Source organism: Heliangelus exortis, chromosome 1 (assembly GCF_036169615.1).
Source record: "Heliangelus exortis chromosome 1, bHelExo1.hap1, whole genome shotgun sequence".
Taxonomy (NCBI): Eukaryota; Metazoa; Chordata; class Aves; order Apodiformes; family Trochilidae; genus Heliangelus; species Heliangelus exortis.
In genome coordinates this window covers 67,610,443-67,620,786 of record NC_092422.1, presented here as the reverse complement: position 1 = coordinate 67,620,786, position 10,344 = coordinate 67,610,443, and the positions used below count along the sequence as shown (strand labels likewise).

General features: G+C 44.2%; 1 protein-coding gene across 1 annotated transcript; it reads left to right on the top strand.

Moving 5' to 3' along the window:
• The first annotated feature begins 5,909 nt into the window (after positions 1-5,909).
• Positions 5,910-9,921, top strand: SLC25A6 (solute carrier family 25 member 6). The gene is made up of 4 exons (XM_071747125.1): positions 5,910-6,094; positions 7,452-7,938; positions 8,596-8,736; positions 9,275-9,921. The coding sequence occupies exons 1-4, from the start codon at positions 5,984-5,986 to the stop codon at positions 9,430-9,432; spliced, it is 897 nt and encodes a 298-aa protein (XP_071603226.1). The 5' UTR covers positions 5,910-5,983; the 3' UTR covers positions 9,433-9,921.
• The last annotated feature ends 423 nt before the right edge of the window (positions 9,922-10,344 follow it).

The following is a 10,344-nucleotide window of genomic DNA, read 5'->3' as shown; positions in this document are numbered from 1 at the left end:
ATTTGAATAGAATGTGCTTGGCTACCACAGAACCTCAATGTACTCTGTGATTAAAGCACAACACTCTATAGGCACTAAGCATTAGTGCCTTGGGCATGGTATCTGTGGTAATGCACCACAGCTTTGCACTCTGGGGTAAATGAAAGACTGGAGCAGGTTGGGTAGAGATGTGGTTGAATCTCTGTCCTTGGGGGCTTCAAGCTCTGAGAAGAAAGCCCTGGACAAGCTGAGCTGAATGTAGCACTGCCCCACTTCAGGCAAGAGGTTGGACCTCCTGTGATCCATTTCAGCTTAAGCTGCTCTATAATCATTTGACATATTCTAGTCACCTCAAAAATTATTAAATCTTCTTCTCTCAGTAATATCCAAATTAAGTTTTTCAGTTCCTCTGGAGAAAGCTGGCATCTTTTGCTAATTGGTAGGGGGGGGTGGATTTAATGGTGTTACAGTGGAAAGGCTTCCAAAGCAATAGACATAACTGAGAAAAATTTGAGCCTGTTCACTGATGGAGAAATGAAGACTGAGGGGGCTAAATTTTAAAATCTACATGAACTTCTGCCAATAAAGCCTGTAGGTTTTGTGATGCTTCTTCAGCTATGCCATCTTGAGGATGCTGTCTGGTATCCACATTCTGCCTTAGAACAATTTAGAGAAACATAATGCACAGAAAACAAAAATTTTTGAGGTCAAAAAGTGTGGGGGTTAACAGAAAGATAGAGGGATAATACAAACAAGAACTTTCTCTTGGAGCACTGAGATAAGAATCCTTAAGGAAGACAGAAGACCTTCTAAGAAAAAAGGCCCATCTTACTTGGCTGTCCTAGCTCAATCACTTTTGTATAATGTTTGACCTTGTTATAACTATTAACCAGTACTTGTGCCTGGAAAACTAAAGAGACAGAAGTGAACAGTAGAATGTCATCTGAGCCACCCAACACAAAAGTTTTGAAATGCTGTTTAATGCATAGAGCCTTCTGTGTGAGCTCTCAGTTCATTTTTCCATGTGTTAGCTGACTTCTAGATAGTGGAAGTATTAAATGTGAGAGGTTGGTTTTTTTTTTTGTTTTTTTTTGTTTTTTTTGTTTTTTTTTTTTTAGAATAAAAAAGGGTTTTGAGAAAAAGGTTTTTGAGAGCTGGCATTTTACTCCCCCAGTTTACTCCCAATTTATCAGGAAATTATGTCTTTCCTGAACAATTGTAATCTGGATTAATTTTTTTTCTAATCTAGAAATGATGGTTATGACTGACAATTTTGATCTCCTATAAAGCTGGGGTCAAAATTTCTTCATCAAAGAATGCTTTCTGGAAAGAAGAAATTTCAATTAGAAGACTAAATCTTCATTAACTGTAGAGAACTCTTCTTCATTTCCCTGTACTAACTTAATTTACTCTGTTTTAATTTTTGGTGTTCTTCCCACAGTGGTCATGCTTTCTGTATATATTTTTCCAGATTACCCTGACATTATCTGGATGTCTCAAATAACTTTCTGTGTCAAATTAAAATGACCATTGTATCTGTGCCGTCTTTTCATAGTGTACAAAATTTGCACACTGTCTTCCAAAGCTGCAATAGAAATAGTAGACCTGCTCTGCCAAGCAATGTTTGCTGTGTAACCAGGAACAGTGATTGCCATGTCCCTCTGTTAAAAGCAAAGGAAAAGCACACCTTGAGCTCCCTAATCAGGAAAAAGAGGCATTTTTAGAGGGTGATTCTTCTCCCCTATCTGGCAAAATTTCCTGGTTTTCCTAATAGCAGGGATTATACATTATAGATCCAATAGTGGATAGAGCATATTTAAGACATCTGGCTGAAATACAGCTCTCTCTTTTATGAATGATTGAATTAGGGCACAAGAATTCTACCAGAGATAATGTAGGTTCAGGCTCACCTCAGACATGCTTGGCTAATCCTTTTTCTTTGTGAAACAAACCTGTGTCATTGATTCATCACAGGGTAGGTGGCTTGAACTTGCATTCAGTAAAGTAGCTGATCGGGGGAAGAAACAGGAAATTTATTTGTAACCTGTCAGGACTTTCATGACTTCTGATAGTTAATACCAAGGTCTCAGACAGCATTTTTATCTGCACATCCCAATCTGTTCTTTGCAGTGCTGTTTAATTCACTTTTTATCAGTTATTAAATGTCTAAGGTGTAAGAATAGGAATGGCTCTGAGAAGATTGTTTTAAGGGTCAGGAAGGGTATTGTTATGCAGCACGTAGTAGTCCTAAAATCACTGTAAAATTGCACAATTTTGATCTGAGTTGGTGGCCTCTTACCCCTCCTGTGTCAAGAGAACTCACCATAAAAGATGCAAGGCCTAGAGCCAGTGCTTGGTTTTTCTGTAGTCCACTCATGCCTTCCCTTTGCCCTCATGGGTCTGAAGATGAAGGAAGAGGCTGCAACCTTTAGGTCAGTCCTACTACAAAGACTACAGAAATAATGGATATTTGACTTCTCTGCTTCTGTAATGTCTGCTACATCTACTGTTTGTCTGCTTGGCATTACTTCAATGTGAAGTGAAGTGCAGTACATTTCAGAGTTCCAACAACCACACCTGTCTTAATGTTTTCCACAACCCACATGCCAGGTCTACAGAAGTCATCCCCTTTTCCTCTGAACAGAAGCATGACCTGACTTGTTTCATCCCTCCACAGTGTGGAAGGGAATTTCCCAGGTACTGTGGGAGGAGTGGATTATACCTTCAATAGTGGATTAATCATCTAATAACAGAGCAAATCCAAAAAATAATAAATAAAATCACCTGTTGTTGTAGTTTTACACCCTTACATATGGTAGCAAAAATTCTCTTCCCTGATCACAGATTAGTACTGTTGCATGAATTTGTTTTTAAAATTAGGCTGTGGGATTTTGCTGGCAGGAATGATACTGTGTGTATGATAGCAACAGGAGCACAGCTCTGCTGCAGTCTTTTGAACATGCTTGTGCATAGAGAAGGAAAGGAGAGGAGTGGCTCCAAATATCGAACCTTACTGGAACACCATGTCAAATGTCAAAATCAGATTGACAGGAAATTTGGTAGATGTTGTTCTCTGTGTTAAGACCTAGAAATAAAACAATTTGGTAGGAAAATCTGGGTGTCCCTTGTTATGTTATGTTTGATGTTTTGCAATTATGCAAATACATTCTTGGTTTCCCATCAGTGTTGTAAACAAGAATGATTTACCATCAGTGTTATAAACAAGAAACAGTATGTCAGCTTTCTGAAGTTACTTTTAAAAAGTGGGAGAGATCGACTACATTTATTTGGAAATAGAGTAGAATGATGACAGAAGATGTGGCATCATTTGATGGCAGTGATACTGTGGCTGTAAAACACCTGTAGTACCCTTGGAAAGAAGTCTCCAAGCACAAGTAGTGTCAGCAGCCCTGTGGCAGTATGGATGTTGCTGAGAAATCACAATTCCTTCACACTTTGTGCAATTAGAACAGTCCAGTTCTTAAACCAGAACACATTGCTTTGCCCCTGTTTCAGGAGGTAAAAGGTGTTATTTCAGTACTCCACCATCATCCAGTTTAGTATCACTAAGTGTTACACTCTTTACTGGAAATACAGAAACATTATCTAATGTAAAGTCTGGAAGCTGTAGTCAAGGCTGGATACAACTGCTTCTCAAGAGTGAATATAGACTGCTGCCATTGGTGAGGTTTCTGGGAAAAGGCAGTTGCATAAAAGCTCAAGTTTCATCTGTGATTATAATTGGAGGTGAACTGTAGTACCACATTTGGTTAAAGAACACTCTCCTCCTCCTTTTTAGCCCTACTTAATAATACAATAATGGATAGTTTTTTATAATGGATAGCACAATATGTAGGTAAAGAACAGAAAATTAAAAAAAAAAAAAAAAAAGTGCAGAAAGAGAAGGGAAGCATGCTGCTACAGTGATTTTTTTTTCCCCCAGTAATGAATCTGAGCTCTCTAGGTAGACAGGACAGGACAACTGTTGATTAAACAGTTTCATATTACAAAGGTTACATCCATTTTACCTTAATTTTTCAAACCGACACACTTCAGGGTCTCAGAGTATGACATTTTTCACTCAAGGGAACATTTTATTGTTCCAACGTCCATTTGTCCATTTTATTGTTTGGACATTTTATTGTCCAAAAGACCCCAACCTTGCACAGATTGTGTTGTGCTGTGAGAGTATTAACATTCTTTTATGAGCTTTTTTAAAAAGAAAAATATCACACAAAGTTGTGTGCCTGCCTGTGAATATGCACCACAGCCTTTCATGAATTACATCCAAAATATGGTCCTGTAACACTGTACAGGTCTAGCCCTGTGGGGACACAGGAGTCACCTCACTCCATCTGTATTGTGAGTTCGAATACAAAATAGCACACAATTTACTTTTTATCTTTTGATGTGCAGAAATCAAGTAGAGTGATGTTTAACCTAGTCTGTAACACGACACCAGAGACAAAGATCCATGCCTGGCACATAATGTTCTTAAAACATGCCCTCTGAGAGATGTTATTTTGAAATCCTGCAAAGTACATACAAACACACATAAGCAGTGGTTTCATGACACCTCAGCTAGTGCCGTTTAGTGGTTTACCAGTCATCTGTTTAAGAAAACGTTTGGCTTTATTTATTTTTGTAGAAAACATCCATTAAAAGTGAAAGCAATAATAAAAGGTGTGTGTGAACTAGTACCCTCTGGCTAGAACAATTTAAAGAGTTGCCTTTAGAAAGAACGGGTATAATTTCATACAGAAATTTGGCCATTAGGAGTAAAGTTTCACTTGCAGTAGAAAATCAAATAAGCAGAAATTACTGCAGGAGTGAGACCAGGCCTTCGTAGAGGCAGATGCCCGGCAAGGAAACCTGCAGCTGGGTTTTTCACATGTACCTTCGAGTGCCCACACAAGACGCCAGGACCACACTCCCCAAACTCCCCCTCGAAACTGCGATCCAAGATCTTTGGCGTTTCGCCTTGGGATCAGCTCAGTGACTGATGAAAAAAAGTTCTGACGATATGATGCTTGGCACCACCGGGGCGAGAAGGCAGGCACTGAACCTGGGAACAAGATGCCTTCCAGAAAGTGGTAAAGATGGACCAAAACTGGCGAGTGCACAAGCAAGGCCCCAGCTCCTCTCCCCTCCACCCGAGGGCTAGGGCAGCCGTGAGGGACCTGAGCCTCCGTCCTACGCCGGCTCCCACCAGCTCCCACCAGATAGGTCTCCCAGTTGGCCCAGTTGTCCCGCTCATTGAGAGGCCGGGCTAATAGATCCGCACCCAAACCTCTGCTCCAGCACCGAACCGAACCGAACCTGATAGGGTTTGAGTCCTTGAACTGCACCGCTTCCTGCCCGCTCTGCCCACAACACCGGGCACAAACCGCCCGCTGAGAACACTCCAGAAACCGGCTGCTATGGAAAAAAAAAACAAACAAAAAAACCCCCAATAACAGTGCAAGGCTGACCTGCACACCCTGCTGCAACCCGGGCGAAGCAGAACCGAGCCGGACCGGGCTGGGCTGGGCTGCAGAGCCAGGTCTACTGCCCCGCGCGAACAGGGTCGGCTCTCTCTCTCCTCCACAGCAGCAATCGGTGCCGGCGGAAGAGCCCGGCAGAGGAGACCCGGCCGAGGAGACCGGCAGACGCTTCGCTAGGCCACTGGCGCAGCACGGTCCGGTGTGTGTGCGGGCGGTACCGGTACCGGTACCGATACCATTCCGCGCAGGGCGGATTGAGAGGCAAGAGAAGGGGGTGGGGGAGAAGGAGGAGGGTTGGAGAAGTGCGCGCGCCACCCGCCGTAACCGCCGCCCTGAAGCGACCCTCAGCCCCCCCCGCCCCGTGTCGGTGAGGCCCCGCCCCCGGCTTCCCATTGGCCGCGCTGCCCCGAGGGGCGGGGCCGTCCTGCCGGGCCATTTAGCTCATGCGCGGGGCCGGTCCCGCCCTTTCGGCCTGAGCGGCAGCGGCGTTTCATTCCCGGCGGCTCCGGCGCGGCGCGAACATGGCGGACCAGGCCATCTCCTTCCTCAAGGACTTTCTGGCGGGCGGTGTCGCCGCCGCTATCAGCAAGACGGCGGTAGCGCCCATCGAGCGAGTCAAGCTCCTGCTGCAGGTCAGACGTGCGGCCGAGCCCTTCGCCGTGCCAACCGGCGCCCTTTCCCCGGCAGGCCCAACCGGGGGGTAGGGGAGGGGAGAAGTAGGGGGGGGAGAGAGCAAAGGGCTTGGGCGGGCACCAACCCCCCCGCCCCGCACGGAACAAAGGGCGCGCGCGAGGTAGCTTGTGGGGGGGGTGGGGGTGGGGGGAGAGGTCACGTGGTCGGGGGGCGCTGGCGGTGATGCCGGTTCCGCTATGACGGGAGGAGAAGGGGGGGCGAGGGGGCGGCTCCCGGTGTCACTTCCTGCCGCCCCGCTGCTGGCGCCGAGCGCGTAGAGGGCGAGGAGGAGGAGGAGGGGGTATGGGAGGAAGGGCGGCAGCGGGCCGCCATCTTGGTGACCTTCACGTGACGGCGCGGCCGGGCAGCGCATTGGGCCGCTCGTGGGGCGGGACCCGGCCTGGCGCCGGTACGCGGGGCCTGGTGTGACCCTGCGGGCGGGGCGGACCGGAGCGCCAAGGTGACTCTTGTGACCTTCGCGGCGGCAGCGGCAGGCCCCGGCCGGCCCTGTGCAGCGGGAACGGCCTTCTCTCTCTTTTACGTTCCTCCGCCCCCCGCTGACTGGCAGCCCTCCCGCCACCCCCTTCCCGCAGGACCGGGTCTCTCCGTGCGGGCCTTTGGATCCAGGCAGCCTGGCTCTTGACGTACTTGTGTTGTTCTTGCCTTCCTTCCTCACGGCTGGCCCTGCTTATTTTGGCAAGTTCTGAGCGGTGAAGAAGCTGGGAAGCAATTTTAAGCCTTTTTCTTAAAGTTGTACAAGATCTCCCGTATCTGTTGTGCTTTCTTCAGATGCATTCTTTGGTTTTATGCCTGCGTATTAGAATGACAAAATCATTTTGGTTGGAAAAGACTTTTTAAATCATTTAAAGTCCAGCCATTAACCGAGCACAGTGACAAGTCTGTCACTAAACGTGTCTCTGAGTACCACATCTACACATCTGTGAATTAGCCCCAGGGATGGTGATTCAACCATTTCCTTGGGCAGCCCATTCCAGTGCCTAAGAAAAAAAATCCTAGCCTTTCAGTTTTTGAGGACAAAGTTAATCTTGAAGTTTTTTTGTCTCCACCAGAATATACATAAGTTAGAGGCTTGTTCTGAGGCTTGAGATTCAGACTGATAATGGGAGCTTTTGCCTGGAAATGTGCTATCACAGCTGGTTTATCTTGGTTAATCTCAGGGGGCTTAATCTGTGCACAAATGCCACCAGGCATTCAGGTTTAACAGCTCTTTGTTCCATAGTATAAGCAGACTTAAGCCCAGCTGCAGTGCAGGTCTGCCAAGGCATACGATCAAAATATGTGTTTTTATATTTGCAGGTACAACATGCAAGTAAACAAATTGCTGCTGATAAGCAGTACAAGGGTATCATCGATTGTGTAGTGCGTATTCCAAAGGAACAGGGAATGCTGTCTTTCTGGCGAGGAAACTTGGCAAATGTCATCAGATATTTCCCAACTCAAGCTCTCAACTTTGCCTTCAAGGATAAGTATAAGCAGGTGTTCTTGGGAGGCGTAGACAAGCACACTCAGTTCTGGAGGTATTTTGCTGGTAACCTGGCTTCTGGTGGAGCAGCAGGAGCCACTTCCCTCTGCTTTGTCTACCCCTTGGATTTTGCAAGAACCCGTTTGGCTGCTGATGTCGGGAAAGCTGGTGCAGACAGAGAATTCTCTGGTCTAGGGGACTGTCTAGTGAAAATCACCAAGTCTGATGGTATACGTGGCTTGTATCAAGGGTTCAATGTCTCTGTCCAAGGCATCATCATCTATAGAGCTGCCTACTTTGGGATCTATGATACAGCAAAAGGTAAAATTTCAGAAGTGATCTGATAAACCTAATTTTGGAATTATGTTTTATCTTTGTTATTGGATGTTAATCTCTGTGTTTGTGGCAACTATAGTTTATGGAAGTGGAAAAGGGTGTTTTGTGCCAACATCAGTGACACTGCAGTGTTGGAAACAGAACTCAGGCTTGTCCTGATGACTGCAGGCTTTCAGATACTCCTAGTTTTTTGCTTGTCCTTAAAGGAGTTCTCCCTAATACCATCAAAGCATATTGGTAACCATCCAAGATTACAATTTCCTTTTAATTAAGTGCATTATTGTAATTCCATTAGGACTAATTCAGGTGTGTTTAGCAGACTGGGATTGAATCGGGCTACTACAAAACACTTGTTTGATAAGCTTGACATTTGGGCATAGCAGTCGTTGATAATAACTTATAAATATAAATAACTTCTAAGTATAAATATAATATAATTGGCAGGGACAGTGGCATAGTGACATTTATTCCTAAAAAGAGCTTGTTTTGGTATGTTTGAAGTTTTTCAGGTGTCGCGTTGCATCTTCAAAGATGCCTTCATAATAGCTCTCATAGTAGAGTAGCTGTCACGCAGTGAGTGAGTTGTAGGAGAATGTATGAGATAAAAAAACAATTAACCTTTTTTTTTTTTTTTTATTGCAGGCATGCTCCCAGATCCTAGGAACACTCACATTGTTATCAGTTGGATGATTGCCCAGTCGGTGACTGCTGTGGCTGGAGTGGTCTCCTATCCCTTCGATACAGTGCGGCGCAGAATGATGATGCAGTCAGGACGCAAAGGAGGTAGGCAGGCAGGCAGGCTGCTAATTTGTGCAGGTTTTTAAACAGTATTAACAAGGATGAGTTCTTTTTTCCTAGTAGCCATTCCTTAGCATTTACAGTTGCTTGTTGTGTAAATATAATTTAAGTTCTATTATGTTTAAATACTATGGGGAAATCCAGTAGGGCTTGTAATGTTTGGTTTTGTCAGGAATTATGCTGAGGGCTTTTCTTTATAGAATGTGAAATGGGCAAATGGACTGATGGACTGCCTGTTAGTACAAGTGTAATTGCCAAAAAAAAATCCCAACACACCAAAAACAAAGCAACCAAACAAAAAACCCTAATGTTTTTATTTTGTGACATAGCCTTTAGTAACTAAGCAAGCAAATAGGAAGACTTTCTGTTACCTGAACAAGGTATTGTGCTACAGTCTGGAAATGGGGCTCTGAGGCTTGGGACATCACAAAGTAGCTGGAGAAGTAGAACAGGGTAGTTGTTAAAAAAACATCTTGGATAAAATTATAAGAGTTAAAAATTACTCTCTGCTCTTTTCCTGCAGCTGATATCATGTACTCTGGAACAATTGACTGCTGGCGGAAGATTGCAAAGGATGAGGGAGGAAAGGCCTTCTTCAAGGGTGCATGGTCTAATGTCCTCAGAGGCATGGGGGGTGCTTTTGTGCTTGTGCTGTACGATGAATTCAAGAAAGTCATTTAAACAGCCTAACTAGAATTGGAAATGAAATTGAACAGATCATGTAGAATAACTACCATTATGGACCATTGACCTTCAAGAAATTCCTGTGAGTCTTATTTATCGGAGCCAGATGATATTTGAAGATGGGGCTAGAAACTGGCATAGAGGACTGATCTGTTTCTTAGTAACATGCATGAAGACACTGAATCTGGCAATTCAGTGTGGTGAATTTTTTTTTCACAGCAATGAGAAATCAGTGGTGTTGGCTTTGGGTCCAAAGTGGCTGGGTCCAGTTCAGGCAGAAAAAAATTGTTTGCCTGTGGATCAGTCTCCAGTTTCAAGTCCTATCTTCTAGGACCATAAAATTGTATTTGAAAATACTTGCTAACAAATCATGTTCTTTTCCACTTGTACTGAAGCACTATGTACCATTTTGCACAGCTGAACATCTAGCAATTTTGTTCTTAAATTGGGGCATTCTGCTGTAAAACAATAAACATACTTACTCTGTCTGTGTTGAAATCATTACATAAAAGCTTTGGGAAAACCTCTTTTGTTTGAAAACTTGTTTCAGATAATGGTTCCTCTGATACACTTAACACTGCACTCTGTAACAGCTTGATTTAAAAAAAAAAATGAATGTGAGAACTTTAGGGGAGGGGAAGCATGGGTTATACTAGTAGAAACCACTCCCATTCATTGTGCCTAATAGTATAAGATGGGCTGCTGCAAGTGGCTTTTTGCATGATTCCTAGCAGTTTATTTGCAAAATTTCATATGATTTAAAATGGGGTGTTTCTAGTGCTAGGAGAACCCAAATTTTCAAGGACGGTCAAAATATAATACTCTTCCTTGCCCCCGGTAAGACTGTCTAAAATTAATTCCTTTTTTCTTTTTAATCAATATAGAAAGCAACATGGCGTTCATGCAAAA